Source organism: Pyxicephalus adspersus, chromosome Z (assembly GCF_032062135.1).
Source record: "Pyxicephalus adspersus chromosome Z, UCB_Pads_2.0, whole genome shotgun sequence".
In the NCBI taxonomy this organism is placed as follows: Eukaryota; Metazoa; Chordata; class Amphibia; order Anura; family Pyxicephalidae; genus Pyxicephalus; species Pyxicephalus adspersus.
The window spans coordinates 21,484,323-21,500,576 of NC_092871.1; the positions used below are offsets into that span (position 1 = coordinate 21,484,323).

Sequence of the window (16,254 nt, forward strand, 5' to 3'; positions counted from 1 at the left end):
AGCATCATTCATGCATCGTGCACTCCCTTGTCGTTGGAAAGGATCGTGAAAGATCCTTTCCAACGACAAAAATTGGAAGTGTGTACGCAGCTTTAAACTGGGTGACTGATTTATTATAGCTCTCTAGTACTGGAGAAGATAAACTGTCATTGGTGAACTTGGGCAATCCAGCCATCTTTCAGGTTTCATTTCAAAAACAGGAAAAGTGGCTTAGCCACCCAAGGTGCATTGTATTGCAGACCACAGAAGCAAAGGTATTTTTGCAGGATTGGGGTGTACATGTATTCTGTGTAAATATATACCATCTAGTTCCTGCATTTCTTCTACAAGTGATAAACAGACAGCCTGAGCCCAACCAGCCATATACTGTGGCCATTTAGAGATTTACTTCCTGTACTTACTAAAAGATTTTAACTTCTGCTTAGGAAAAAAAAAATCTAGCTACTGGTCTTTGAGCTACCACAGACCAATAGTTTCAACAGCAAAGTCATAGAACATCCCATGAATAAAAACAACCTGACATAAGGCAGACGTAAAGGATTGTGCCCCAGACCAGGGGTTCCCAACTGCTGTTGTCTGAAAGGTGGGCCGCGGCCCTTGGGGCCAAGAAACATTTTTATTCTTGCCTTTTGCCTAGTGCCCTAGGTAACACCTAAATGTGATGTTGCTGGTCTGAGCCTGCTATGGGAGAGTGGGCAGGTTTCCTCCGGAGATACAACCCACCCACTGCTTTGAGCCTGCAGGAAACATGGTCTGCGGCTCTGGCCAGTGCGCCACGCAGCGGGGTCAGAACCATGTCTCCCCCAAAGGACACAACCCGACAACAAGTGGGCAGGTTGTGTCTCAGGTTCTACCATCATGATGTCACCAGGGGGGAAGTTTCTTCTCCTTTGAGTGATACATGGCTCCCCACGCATGCGCGGTGCAGATTCTGTGAATTTAGTTGCCCCTAGGTCCGAAAAGGTTGGCAACCACTGCTATATAGTGTCCTAAACACTAAGTAAGAGGTGCAAAGTCACAGCACCAAGCACTAGCATAGATGAGGGTAATATAGCCTCTGACCCTTTAACCCCCTGAGCGGTATTCCAGAGTGTGGCAGGGTAAAAAAAACATGCTGAAAGCGGTAACCCCGAGCCACACTCAGGGTAGCTAAAAAAAAATTACAAAAAAAAACACTTAGTCGGTCCAATCGGCGTCCTGCCCGTCGGATCCCATCCTCGGGCCGCGTCCTCTTCCTCTGATCTTCCACCGCGAGTGCACTGACATTCTCCGGGAGTTCCCGATGACATTGGTGTATGCGTTGGTGCGTGCAGGAGGCGCGACAGGAATTTCAAATATTTTTGTATTGATTCAATACAAAATAACTGTATTGAATCCAATACAAAGTAATCATTATAATATATATATATATAAATAAATTATATATGATACTGTACAGTTATAGTACAGGTTTCAGTAATTGTATGCACCCTTGTTTTAACAGATTTTTGCGTTTTTTTTATTTAAAGTTTATTATTAAATTTATAAAATGTTGGACATAATTCGGTGAGTTATGCCTAACAATTATAGACCTAGAATGTAAAATAAATTTCCATGCACAAAAATGTACCGCTTTTGGCATAAAAATACTGACATAATTAGACCGCCAGGGAGGTTAAGTTGTTGCACCTCCCAGGATGATACTTGTGTGCATGCTCCCACCAGGGCATAGCAAGAAGTTCCAAGTGTAATGGAGACCAGAGTGGGACCCGGATGGATGAGCTGTAGGCAGTCGGTGTGGGATCCTCCAGATAATGCGACTAACAGCTGAAGATGAGCAATGAAGAAACAGCAAATCCAACAGAGAAAATGGGAGGAGAGCAGCCACTGACAGCCCAGACAATAGGCATAACTTTGCTATAATGTACACGTATGATATGCATTCTTGCCAATTATATCTAAAGCCGGCCTGACACAGTGGACTTTTAGTCCAGTTTGACATGTGCCCTACAAAGTCAAGAAATTGGCTTTCTCCCAGTAGTAATACTTTTTCTGTAACTGTGGAAACTGTGGCCAGAGGTGGAGGTGGTAATAATAATAGAAACATGAAGCAAGAAAAATACATTCTCTGTTCAGTAATGTCTAGCTGTCATGTTGATGATCTGGTTTTAGTGATGAAGCCACTGGATTAGCATAATACCAAGCTAACTGGAGTTATGTGGGTAAGTTAGGAGTGATAGACCGGATACTTTGTTTTGGGCAGGTTTTCGTTAATGTCTTAGCGATTCTTATAACATGTTTGATACACAAAGCATCACAATTTTATATGAGTACTTACATACGCATTAACATTCTAGAACACAATGCTTCAAGGTTTTGAATACAAGAACCCCCTGACTGTCTACCATTTACAGCGCTATGTACTTGGACCCCTGCCTATTCTTTCTAACAAGAAATGTACAATACCATACAGCAGGATATATTTTATCCATTGTTGTACAGGTTTTGCTTGAATAAAAGGCAATACACAATATTACAAAGAGAACTTTTCTATCGGTAAGCAGCCTGTTTTATTGAAGACAATAGATGTATATTTTCTTTGGTTCTTTTAAACATTCTGAAGCTTTTAAATTTGATGGACGGACATCAGATTCACCTTTATTTTGTGCACCGCTGCACTAGCAAATTACATCCCAGGACACACACTTTTTCAGCAGGCCCTTCTCATAACAATTACAATATATAGGCTTACCTCATTGCAGTCTTGCAGAAAGTGTTGAAGCTGCAAATGGTCTCTTAGTCTCTGTAGCCATTTCTGTGCAAGAGCCATGTTACGCTGACTCCTGAGGACAAAAATCAAGGATAAAGATGAAACGTTTAAACAACAACTGACTCTCCCTTGCTTTTAGCTTGAAAAGTTCCCTCACCAAAGGGTTGAAAGAATATATTCTGTACAACAGCACTCATTAAAGTTTATGGTTTAAGCAGAATTAAAAAAAAAAAGCCTAAAAATAGAGCAGTTATGTTAATCCAGATGTTTTTCAAGTGTTAAAGCGTACCTAAACTCAGAATTTTTACTTTACATAAAAGGGTGGACAACCCATTGATTTGAAGTAAAAATGTTGTTTGTTTGTTTTTTTGAGTGCAACATCCTAGGCGATCAAGAATGAATGGGAGCGCAGAACCTCCTGGGATACCTACATCACGCATCCAAGGAGACTCTTGGCTGCTCCTTCTGCGCATGGAAGGAGGAAGAAGAGAGGAGAAGATGTTGGAGCCTGGCCCTCTCTTTGTGCCGCGCTGAAGATGGATACCGGGACCCGATGGAAGAAACCTCCCAACGAACAGATTGATCAGCGGGACTAAAGGTAAGTGTGATTTTTTTGTTTTGGGTTTACTTCAGCTTTATTAAACCAGGCACAAGTGCCTATATTTGACTGCACTATTTTCATTGGATAATTTTCATGCACATTTACAATCATTTACGTGGAGTTTAAGGTGAAAACTGCATCGTGCTGTATTTTTATTGCAGCCCAAATTATTATTATTGGCCAGTATTCATATTTCTCTGACATAGTATGCAGCGCTTTACATATTTCATAGTCATATCACTAACTGTCCCTCAAAGGGGCTTACAATTTCTAACTTAGTAGTCTAAGGACAATTTTTTTTTTTTTTTTGGAGGGAACACCAATTAACCTAACTGTATTGATTTTTTGTGAGTAGGAAAACAGAGTATCAGTGTAATATGTGGATGATAATAATAATACTAGGATAAAGAAGGGGGGAAAAAAGATCCTATTAATATAGACCACATGCTTTTTTTCTTCGGTTTGTGTTTTCTTCTTACTTCTTTTCTTCAAATTGGAAAATGCTACCCTGAGTGTTTTCGGCAGTGTATTACTTTTGATGCTGGAGGCCCACTTGCTTTTCTTAATCCGTCTGATCTCTTTCACCACACTTCTGCCAGACGAGAACATAGTTCTGTGTGATGCAGTTATTGAATACATATATGCATTAAAGACGCTCTGGGGATCATTTACATATAATTCATGTTTTAAAATCACTACATAAATTGTGGTGTGTATGATGTTAAATTACCAAATACCAATAAGTGTAGCTTAACTGCAACATCATCTGTAAGTAATTTATTCATGTCAGTTATGTGGCTAGTATTCTATTTTTCATCTGTGTGGGGAGAAGTACTGTACTAGCGATCATCCATCCCTAAACAGACTTCAGCATGTATAATTTAATCAGTAGCACAGGGAACATGATTTGTATAGGAGGTTTCTAAACCCTATCAGTTTTTGAAATACCTATTAATATACACGTGAGAGAACATATAATGTAAAAACTCTATTGTTGATCTTAACTCAAAACTTTTTTTTTTTCCCAAAAGCTGATCCTCTAAACCAGAATAAACTTTTGTGTTAAAACAGAAAGTATTACCTGTACAAAAAAAAAAAAGTTTCTAGTCTGTATGCACCAACATTGCTGCAATGCTGCTCCCTGCCTGTGGTTTCTTTTATTACACACTTCCAAATGGTTACAGAACATAAAAGCCAACAGAAGAATTCATGGCGTGAGCAAAGTGAGCTGGCATCCAACCCACCCATTGACCTCGCAGTGACAAGGGCACTTTAATTCTATGGAAGCCAGTGAAATACATATGATGCCCAAAAGGTCTCCAATGCATACGGTGAAAGAGCTCAGAAGGATTAAGAAAGGTCAGTGGGCCTTTTAGTGAAGGTTGTCTTTGGGAAATGAAGAAGAAGAAGGTGGTGACACCCCGCAATGGTGAGTAATCAAGGGTTTAGTTTTGCTTTAAGTAACACTAACAGGTCCTATCCCTTCCCAAGCCAGTGACTAGTCAGTGAAAAGAGAAGAATGGGGAGTTCAGCCATTCACTCTATCAACATGTTTAATGTTAACACATAAGCAATGCTTCTTATCCTTTCCCCAGTGTGAGAAGTATTGCAAGTCTTACATAAAATACTAACAAAAGTGTACAAATAACCACCGGGCAGCACGGTGGCTCAGGGGTTAGCACTCCAGCCGTTGCAGCGCTAGGTCCCAGGTTCGATCCCCAGCCAGGACATTATCTGCATGGAGTTTGCAGGTTCTCCCCGTGTTTGCGTGGGTTTCCTCCGGTTACTCCGGTTTCCTCCCACATCCCAAAAACATGCAGTTAGCTTAATTGGCTTAGACTACATTAATCACATATGACTATGGTAGGGACATTAGATTGTGAGCTCCTTTGAGGGACAGTTAGTGACACGACTATGGACTTTGTACAGCGCTGCGTAATATGATGGCGCTATATAAATACTGTGTAATAATAATAAAGATGGCATCTCCATGCAGACATGTAGTTAATTAAAATAGGAGACCCTATAGTTTAGACAGGTACACTTTGGACTGTACACTGTTTGTTCTACAAATACTTTTATAATTATTTTTAATGCATTAATTTGGTATCCTCTTACTGTCAATCTCCTCTAATGGCACTGACTTCAGTATGTAACAGAGGAAGTAGGGAGAACCAGCAAGCTTTCCTGCAATGATAGATAGCTGTTGTCATTGTAGCTTAGAATTGGCGATAAAAGATATTAAAGGAAGGAACAGTCTGTATCACAAAGACAAATCCGCATATGATTTTTCCAGAACACAAAGTTTTGCATCATGGAGTAAATGGGCTGAATTAAGAGAGGATAAAATTACAAAATGGTTGTATATGCTTGTAATAGACAGGTAAGAACAGAAAATCTTAGAACAGCTTTAGGAAATTGGTTGAGAATAAAGCAGATGTACTGCAGAAATCCAAAAGAAACCCAAAAGAATAAAACTTATTACAGTTCAAATGTACAGAACAAAATGTATAGGCTGACCCCTATAGCAGCATTTAATATCATTTTGTGAGTATTTTCTGAAGAGGCTGGAAGGGGTTCAAGGGCAGACCACCACGGAACATTGTATGAAGTGTCGCAGAAAACATTCTACAACCAAATGCCTATACTAAAAGGGATTAAACCGCTTCAGTTTATTGCAATGATAACCAGGGGGGTCAGGAATGAATCTGAATAACCCTTACATGTAAAAAGTAATTTAAAAAGTTAAGAGTATGCAATGGTGCACAAATTAGTAAAAAATGCAAATCACATAGACATTCTAACCTCAAATTTAAAAAAGCATAGTCCTTTAGTCACATATTCTTTGCTGTGAGCGTTTGGCCATTCTGAATGCTGATTCATCTCACCTTTAGGTATATAAACTGGAGGGAAACTTGAGCATCATTGTCTTCAGCAACGGTAACTACAGATTTATCTATATCAGTTATGTTAAAAAAAAGATGTTTACTATCATTTAACTTATCTAACTTAAAAACTAAAAGAGTCAATTCCTAGCACAGACACCCCCCCCCGCCCGCCTTGCATGATATAGCCCTCTACCCCTTATGTCTAATTGCTCTTTGTGTGTGCCCAGCTACTTTGCCCCTTCCCCGATCCTATATAAACATTTTATACATCCTGGGGGAGAAGTGAGGAGAAATATAATAGGGCGTCATTTTAGTGACAGCTTACTGTAGGTAAGATGGGATATCAGCACAAGGAAAATATAAAACATATATTACAAATATGTACATTAAAGCAAAATGCACAAATACCCCTGAGTAAAGGTTTTTGTTGAAATGAAAAGTCTGGCAACAGGGTCTTAGCAAAGCAGCATCAGGTGCATCTCTGTGTGCTTTTCAAATGCCTTCACATTTTAACATAACTGTAGATTCATACAATGAAAAAATTCCAGAGCTGTACATCTACATTTCTCTAATCTGTGATCCAGAAAGATCATATTAATTTTTAGCAACATGGTTCTTGACACTTCCTTTGGCAGTTTTTGTGCATTAATAATTACAAGTGTTACAGAGTTAAATAACTTGTGTCTTTCATATCTTTCATATCAGCCTTGAGTTTAGCTTAAAAAAAACAACTAAAATATAGTACTATTATAGTACGGTTATAAAGAAATCCCACTTCCAAACACCATTTTTATCAATTATAAATTATAACATATTTTACTACACAAAAATAACATCATAAGCACACATACCAGTTCTAGATAATTCCCAGTTTTAAGGTTAGATCTTCTGTCAGTTTTTTACCAGTATAACAATTGTAAAATTCCCTCTCACTTTGTGTCTGATTTATTAAAGCTCTTGGCTGAAGAAGATACACTTTCATCTGGGTGATACAGCAAACCTGGAATGGATTTCCTAAAAGTCATTTTCTATTTGTTAGCAAATGTTTTCAATCATGGACCAGATCTTTTGCAGGTTTGCTGGATCACCCAGCTTCACTGATGAAAATGTATCCTCTCCAGCCTGGGAGAGCTTTAATAAATCAGACCCATTCCGTCTTGGAGAAATACCATGGGGCAGAAAGTGAGAGGCCTGGTCACAAAGAGCAAATTCTTAAGATGTCAATCTTGAGAATCCCCTATGCAAACTAGATTTGTTTTTATAGTATTCCCAGATGCATTGTGTATCTAAAGACATGACTGAGCAAAGCTATACTTAAAGTGGAAGTAAACTCAAAACAATTAAATCACATTTACCTTCAATCCCGCAGATCTGTCTGTCCGTCGAGAGGTCATCTTCTCCTGTCTTCTTCGGTGTTCTTCTTTCTACGTCACCCGATCTCGCACTGTGCAGGCGCGAGATCAGGGGACGTAGATTGGGAAAAAACTTGCCAATCTTACTGCGCAAGGGCATCTCGGGCATGCGCAGAAGGAGCACCCAAGAGCCTCCTGGGATGCGCAGCGTAGGTGCAGCGGGAGATTCTGCACTCCCATTAATTCTTGATCACCTAGTCGATCAAGAATTAAGGGGGCAGTGCTGCACCCTTTTTTTTTTTAAATGCTTACAAACAAAATGCTTACTTTAAATGAAAGGGTTGTCTATCCTTTTACGTAAAGTGAAAATTCTGAGTTTAGGTACGCTTTAAAACAAGATAGGTAACTCTCCTGCTTCTCACCTTTTCTGGATTGTGGAGATCCTCTCCTGAACGCGGTCAGCAAACACATTTCCAAGTCGTATCAAGCTCTCCCCAGCTTCCACTGCTGTTGTCACCTTTTGTGAGTTCATCTCCATAGTAGTCAAAAAATCTTTGTGCTTCTTGATAGCTTTCTCCACCCCTTCTACCGTGTTGGGCAGCTCAACATGAGCCAGTGCTGACTCCTGTAAAAAGAAAGAATGCTTACAATAATAATTGCCTTTCAAAGGAGATTTCTGGGCATTTGGTGAGTTTCTGCGCCTTTAAGGAGGAAAAGGCTGATTCCAGGTGAGTCTTATCCGTGGGATTCCCATATACATATCTACATATATACTCACCATTTTTTTTAATTTTTTTTTAATTGTTATTTCTATTAATTTTTTCAATTAAAAACAATAGAAACAAACCAAGTCAATATAAAATATATCAAAAAAATATATCAAGACAGTGATAGAAATATTATAATACTTTTTCATATAACTAGTACAAAAGCAGACTTATACAGACTGTCAAATTTGTATCGGGAATAAACAATACGGGAAGGGGGGGGGGCAAAACAGAGAGGGGGGGAAAGGAGATCCACTATAAAGGTGAGAATCTCAAGCCAACATACAGGAATAGTAAATCATCCCAAGCTTCCCATATTCGTTCAAACTTTAGTCCCCTATTCCTGAGTAAGGCTGTAAGGTATTCCATGAGACGGACATCTTGAATCCGTTTACAAAGGTTGTCCATGGAGGGAGGAGAGGTAGACTTCCACCTAGAGCAAATAAGCATGCGGGCTGCTACCAAAATATGTGCAAGCAATTTGGTTAGGCACTTAGGCCCAGATACTGGAAGACCAAGCAGGTGTGTAACCATGTCTAGATGTATATGTTGACGGAACACATCCTGAAGTAGTTGATTCACCTGAAGCCAGTACAGTTGCCAAAAAATATGTTCCAATGTTCCCCTATGCACGCCACAGCACCAACAAGTGGGATCAGTCACAGGAAAGAGCCAGTGAAGAGCCGCCGGGTTATGATACCAGCGAAATAAATTTTTGTACAAATTCTCTTTATAAATCGTGCATATAGAACTTTTGTGAGCTGCTTCCCAAATTTCCTCCCAGGTCTCAAGATCTATATCCCTCCCCAATTATCCTTTCCCATCAACATATATGAAAATGTATCTATGGGCCCATGATTGACACTATGTAACAGTTTATAGATTGAGGAGATCATCCCCCTGGGGTGCGGGCCAGCACTACACAATCTCTCAAATGGGGTAGGGTCAGGGAACCTGAAGGAGGAGCACAGTGAATTCACATATTTGCAGATACGTGTAAAATGAGGTATGAGGCAACTCATACTTTTCCCTGAGTTCTGAAAAAGATAATAACTTGCGATCCACTGGGTGTAATATATTTCATATGTGAAATAATGCTCTGACTCTCCAGGGTCCCAACATCCCCCGAGTAAGGCTGTTCAGGATCTGGGGTGCCAGAATGATCGAGGTCTTTACCGATGCTTTAGAAGTAAGAATAAATTTAACATAACATGACTTCCAGATTTGTCTAGTAAAAATCATTATACTTCCCCATTTTCTCAACTATAATGTAGTAAATGCATCTAAAGGTTATGTTCAGACCTGCTTCTGAAAAATGTGGCTGTTAAACACTCATGGAAGCCTACTCTGCACAGCTAAGCTTCCAGGGTTGTTTTCAGGCTTAAAAAAGCTTGCATTGGCAAAAGCATGTACAGGTTTTTATAAGCGTTTGCAAGTCTATGTAGATGTTTGAAAGGCCCAACGTCCCTTACGTGAAGCTTCTGAACAAACGTTTGTAAAAACCTAAAGCCTGCAAAAGCCTATGAAAGCCTGCACAAAAAACATTCATTCAAACTTTTTTTACCAGGCTTTTTTTTATGCGTTTCAAGGCTGTAAAAATGCTTGCAATAGCCTGAAAAATGGGGGGCTGAACACTCCCAAAGAGTGGCTTGCTTCTGTACCAATTATATACACATTTTCAAGTTCAATATTTTATCATGTACCCTGATGCTGGATACATTCTCCAGCTTGCACTTGGACTTTGTATAAGAGTTAAGATAAAAGGGCAAATCTATCAACTAGTACCCCTGCTAACAAGTAGGATAACAAGCATGTCAAGGTTGGTCAGGGTTTTTACAACATGACATTGAAAATGGAAGGGGAGAGCTTTAACGGGGAGGATGTAAAGATCCACATCTCTAGCCAAAAGAAAGGTGCTAGGCAGAGGGAGGGGGATAAAATATTTATCAGTTCAATTTTTTTTTGTAAATATATATATGTTATATTTAAAGGTTATGTTTTACCTTAATCATGCCTACTTGCTTTTCTCGATGGGTTAAAATAAAGATTAAAAAAAAAAGATAAAAATAAAGTTTTGCACTCTTTCTCTCATTGTCTTTTCCTGCACTCACATGGCAAGGATTTGCCAGCTTGCGGTGGCTATTTCGGTGATGGCAAAGAGAATTATTTACAATGAATATCTATTCACTGGAATAAAAGCAGAAGTCACTTGGATCCTAAGAATTGACCTCCCAACTTTGGCACTTTCACTTCCAACTCCTGTTACCTTGTATTTCTACAGCATTCAAAAAGTTATACCAGAAACGGGGCAGACAAATGAAAAGTAAATGTGTGACGTACATGGGTAAACTATTAGTCTAGCACAGTTTGTATTTCTACAACCACATACGATATTATTTCCTCACCTGATTGTTCAAGCAGGCCTCAGCTTGCTTAACATCTCTTAAGAATAAATGAAATATGTGAGACTGTACAAGGACCTCTCTTCTGTTCTCCCACATTTGGAGAAGCTTGTTCCATCCAACTTCCAGCTTCTGCAACCACTGCTGGAGAGACAGATATGGAAGGTCAGCCTCTTCTAGACTCAGAAGATCACTAACAGCCTGGATCTTGTTGTAGTCCTCCTCATATCTATTGATTTCTTCTTTAAGGGACGCATGGAGGCCTAGCAATCTTTCAGCCTCAGATAAGTTGGAAGGCAATTCATCGGCAGCGACTGCAGTTTGTGTCTTGACCAACCAGGTCAGGAAGTTGTCTAGGTCTTGAATAAACTGCTGCAACTTGTTGGCTACAGTTAGAGAGTCCTCACACCCTTGGAGAGTCCTCTTCAGTGCTTCCCACTCACTACTAATTTCTTCAAAGTGCACCAACACCTCCATGGCCTGAGAAGGGTGACCTGTTGCAAGAATTTCAGCATCTTGCTGCAGCTGGACCAACTTGGGTTCTAAGGCTACCAATGCTGCCTCCATGTTTGAAAGTTTCCTTTGCAAGGCAAGCACCCCACCTAACTCTCCACTGCCACACTGGCTTGACTCCATAGTTTTCCTCTTTTCACGAATCTGGGATTTCACTTCGTTGCACTCTAGGAAATAATTCTGCAGTCGAAGAACGGAAGTGAGTTGTTCTTTTCTCTGTTCAACTAATTCCACAATCCTGTTCCACCTGTTCAGAGACAAAAGTAGTTCTGATGGTCTAAACCAATAGATAAAAAAAAAACTCACACATATCCTCCCTTAATATTATTAGCTCAGTTACATTTTTTTTATAGTACATGTTTACTTTCCATTATGTATAATGTTTTTTTCATAAAGATAGATATAGACAGTTTATTTCTGCCACTGGAGGATTCTGCCTACTGTAGTGATTAAGCCACCAAGCATGTGTTGTATGAAAAATACACTTACTCTTTACTCTTAATGTTTTCCCCAGTTGTTCCTCCTTCCCCAACCACAGACTATTAGCACCACTGTTACCAGGCTCCTACAGTTCCTCCTTCTTTCCCTACTGCCTATTTCTCTAATCTCCACTCTTACCTATTCCATGGATCCTTTGTGGTTCTGCTCTTTGCCTGGCCATCTTCCACCATTATCCTCCCCTTCCCAACTGTGTGCGCTTTTTTCCCTGGCCACCTCTTTCACTTCCAGCCCCCACCTTACCCCCTGGTCTACACATCATACTGTAAAACATTTTTTCAATCAGCCCCTTTTCCACACAAACGCTCACATTCTTGAATGGACACACTTTTGCTTTAGGTCTTACCTAGGTCTATTACCTTTAAGTCAATGAGACCAAAATGACAAATGGTATTCTATAATTCTGCTTCCTACCTGAAGTCACTTTATTACTAACATATATTTCTTTCAAGCCAGTTTGAAATTAAATCTGGTAAACTGCAAAAGCGGCAACTTTGTCACTTTAATGTAAGCAGTACTGGACTTGCATTCAAAATAAAAATGGAGAAGAAAAAAAAAAAAAAAGAGAGAAAATTCCAAGGGATGGAGGTCCTGCATCAATAGTCTTTATGACCCTCTTCACATTTTGTTGGATGGGACAATAAAGGAGATACAGGGTCCTCTGCTTTTCCCAGCACAAGAATTAAAGTGAACCTGTTATTGTCTAAAGGTTACCCAACGATACCCAAATAGTACACAAGAGCAATACATGGTAGTGTTTGCATGTACCTGCTTCATTTTAGGGTTAGCATTTAAACTTCTGGGTATTTTAACATACAATTATGTTTTTATTATTGTGCTGCGTTAGATTATCACTGTAGGTCTAATATAGATATTTGTATTTATGATAGGCCATATATTGTAGTATTTACTTGTGCCAACAAAAAATGAAGACAAATATTCTTCCACCAATTTTAAATACCTCTCATTCAAAAGGTACTCAGTGCAAATACCTTGAATGATGAATGTCTGAACTAACCACACATGAGGTATTGTTTACCTGCTGTTTAAGTGATCCTGACAAGCCCGGACCTCCGAGGAACTAGGATGTCCTCCCTCCAGCAACTGCTGCACAATTTGATTTACATCCAACACCCGACCCATTAGACTGTTCATTTCCTGGTCCAGGCTCTCAAACCTAAAATCCACAAGGCAGAATATTGGTTGAAAATTTGATCGTTTCCATTCCTCTACCCTTTACAATAAAATGAAAGAAAAGAAGTAATTGTACAGTTAAAAAATATAACTGAATGCATTATAAAGGATCAGTTGTTTTAAGCATAAAGTACTAGTTAAATAAATACTAAAAATAAAGGTTATAAGGTAATTTCTGTATGTCCCCCATACATTATGAAGCCTAGTAAAGGAAAAATGGTTAAACTAGTTACACTGACACAAAAAATACCTGCAAGTCTCCACTGCTACGCCCAAGTACAGGGAAGTTTTAATAACTGCACTTTCTAGTGTCCCTCCCAAATCCCACAAACTTTGCTCATTACTATGGTGAACTCATTGGCAAATGGGAATGTGCAGGAGAATGGAAACCATTGACAGAATTAGAAAGTATCTTCTGAAGATAAGGAATCAATTAGAGACTCAGGTGTAACCACAATGTTATATTAAAAACAGTTTTTTTTGGACTTTAATTAGATGGGTCAGCTATAACGATCTGCAACCTTTTCAACTGTAGGAAAATTCAAGATATTGCATTCATTAGGCTGCACAAAAAAAATTCAGATACATGTAGTACCTTGGCATGGTTCTGAAAAGTACAGTGAGTAGCTAGCACCCATAAAATAGCTATTTACACTTTTGTGAACATCTATGATTGCCCATATCTGTCTATATTACATCAGCAAGTGAACAGGTAGATGTGCAGCTGTGACAATCAGCACAACGAAAGAAGTTCAATAGGACAATGTAAAACTGGTGTAATGAAAATCAAACACTTTCTAAACTACACATTATTACTTTAAATGTGTATTCTTTATGGCAGTTGCAATAAAAGAGTGAAAGGTGGAACCAGGGCCACCAATGTTGATCTCCTAAATATGGTTGCTGTTTGGCTGTACCTGGATTTTAGTCTTTCATACAAACACCCAGAACAAGGATGCAAATCAGAAAGTTCAATGTAGATTCAAGATTTCTAAGCTGTGTACTTGTTTTGGCCTGACTAGTTCTTACCTGTGTTGGACCACCTCAACATCCTCCAGCCTCTCTGGAATCTCCATTTTCACCAGCCACTGCTCCTTCTCATCAATCCACACTTCACATGAGTTAACCTCACCAAACATTTTGTAAACATCTAAAGCATCCTGAAGCCACTGATTTCTTAAGGAGGCAACTTCGACCACCTCCCCAAACAACTGCTCCACCTCCACAATGCTAATCTGTACATCCACCTGATTTCTGTACTCAGTACCCAGTTCAGATAACAGTTTCCTCAATCCAAGCACAGTAGCTCTGTGCTTTTCTATCTCCTCAGTGGCTGCGCGATGCTTCTTGACCAGGGACTGGGTGGAATACTCATCATGACCAAAGTCATCACTGGAGACAAGGCGATAGGTATCCTGCAGCCAACCAGCAAGTTCCATGGTGTCTGCATTGAACTGGTGGAAGTTGGAAGCTTCCTGGAGCTTTAACTGGTGAGCATTTGCTGCCTTTTCAAGGTTCTCCCATTTTTGCTTTACTTCTTGCATTCGTTGACGAAGTCCAGCCATTCCTCGCCTCCTCTTATTTAGCACCTATAAGAAAGAAGATATTGAGTATTATAAAAATTTAGCAGCCAGTCATTATGTAACGTGAAACAAAATGACGCATTTTTAGCCCCTTCCAGTGGTTCTTGCAGTGAAGTGCAAGTATACTCACATATTTTCACATTATGGTACACTTACCTTACAAAACTCCCCTCCAGCAGTTTGTTTTAATCGGATCTTTTAGTTCCAGTACCCTAGTTTCCATCTTCTCAGCAGCTTATTCATTTATCGAGTTCTGAGTTTTTGGCTATGCTAGAATAAACTAACCTAAAAACTAAACTAACCTACTAAAAAATGTCAACTGTTTGAGATGTTATAGGAACAGGAAGAGAGGACATCTGTTCTGGTAACTTGCACACATGCAAGATAGCTGTAATGCAGGACAGCTCACAATTATTGTATTGAGCCATGCATCCAGAAAGAGTTTTTGTGGCAATTATCGGTCATTCACTATTGTGTGTAATCATAATGCTAGACAATGAATGTGCCTGCACACAACCATATATGTGCACCTAGGAGGCATGCACTGGGTAAGGAGAAGTGATGTAATCTGTACAAGCCCTGTTAGTGAGCCTTATGCATAGTATTAGTAAGACTACCTTTTCTTGTATCACTTACAGTTACCTGCTCACACTTATTATTTGATTTCAGCACGAAGACCTGTAACTCACCTGCTCACCCTTTTGAAGGGTCTGCTGTAGCATGGCGTGTCTCCCTCCTAATTCTCCCACCAGAATCTTATGTTTGCTTAAGAGACGTAGGACACTGGTCAGATCCTTCCCATAGTTTTGAGGAGCTGACAGAATCTGTTCTTTCTCTCGAATCCAACCCTCAGCCTCCTCTACCTCCTGCAGGAAACACCAGAGACGCTTAGATTCTTCCAGCTCTCCCCGACGTTTCTCTGCCAGTTGGCGAAGCCCCTCCAAACAGCTCTTGACATGCTCAACTCGATTACAGATAATTTGAGGGTCACAAGGCTGATAATCTGTGCAACATTAAATCAAGATGATATCAGTTTTCACAGTAGATTTTCATACTAAAAATGATGATGCCTAGTAGAAGTTTGCTAGTGAAATAGTGAACAAAATTACTTTGGCTAAATGACAGACAAATAATCTTTGACCACAATTTGTAGATATGTTTGACCTGGAATAACTCATTCTGTAACCCTGCAGCCAAATATAGGGCCAATTTAGAAGTATTGGTCAGTGAAAGCTAATTTCTCCAATGGTTATTTGTTCACTCCCATCATAAAATATAAAAAGCAAAAACAGAAAATGAATCTAAACAAAAACCTCTCAGCCATATTAAAATAAAGTTCTATCTTAAGACAGTAACCAGTAACCCCTTAGTAAAATCTTGTACCAGAGCAGGCTAACACACAATTTGCATATACTATACGCAGCTGTGGACATTTTCTCCATAAAGTGAGCCCACAGAATTGGTTCTCTTGTTGCAGATACCTGAAAATTCTGTAAATTTTAAGGCTGCCTGGTTTAAGGAGTGGACTCTTTCAGTTTGGGCAGTGATGTCGGCCTCTAGGAGGTTGTGCTTTTGCAGCAAATCTTCTACTTCCAACAAATGCTTTCCAAAATCTTTAGATGACAACGGAACCTGTAAAATATCAATGTTTAGTTTAAAAACAATAATGACACACCCCTAACACACCCCCAACATTAACCAAGAAAC

At 39.5% G+C, this 16,254-nt stretch overlaps 1 protein-coding gene across 4 annotated transcripts in view; it reads right to left on the minus strand.

Moving 5' to 3' along the window:
* The window catches only part of SPTBN4 (spectrin beta, non-erythrocytic 4), a 79,541-nt gene that overhangs the window by 45,760 nt on the left and 17,527 nt on the right, over nucleotides 1-16,254 (minus strand). For 3 of the 4 annotated variants that reach the window (XM_072431439.1, XM_072431435.1, XM_072431437.1), the window contains 7 exons: nucleotides 16,029-16,179; nucleotides 15,237-15,550; nucleotides 13,994-14,553; nucleotides 12,810-13,004; nucleotides 10,763-11,519; nucleotides 8,013-8,215; nucleotides 2,732-2,822 (listed from right to left, as the gene is read on the minus strand). In XM_072431439.1, the coding sequence (XP_072287540.1) occupies nucleotides 2,732-2,822; nucleotides 8,013-8,215; nucleotides 10,763-11,519; nucleotides 12,810-13,004; nucleotides 13,994-14,553; nucleotides 15,237-15,550; nucleotides 16,029-16,179 (2,271 nt within the window). The remainder of the gene's footprint in view (nucleotides 1-2,731; nucleotides 2,823-8,012; nucleotides 8,216-10,762; nucleotides 11,520-12,809; nucleotides 13,005-13,993; nucleotides 14,554-15,236; nucleotides 15,551-16,028; nucleotides 16,180-16,254) is intronic. The other variant, XM_072431438.1, reaches the window with a different exon arrangement.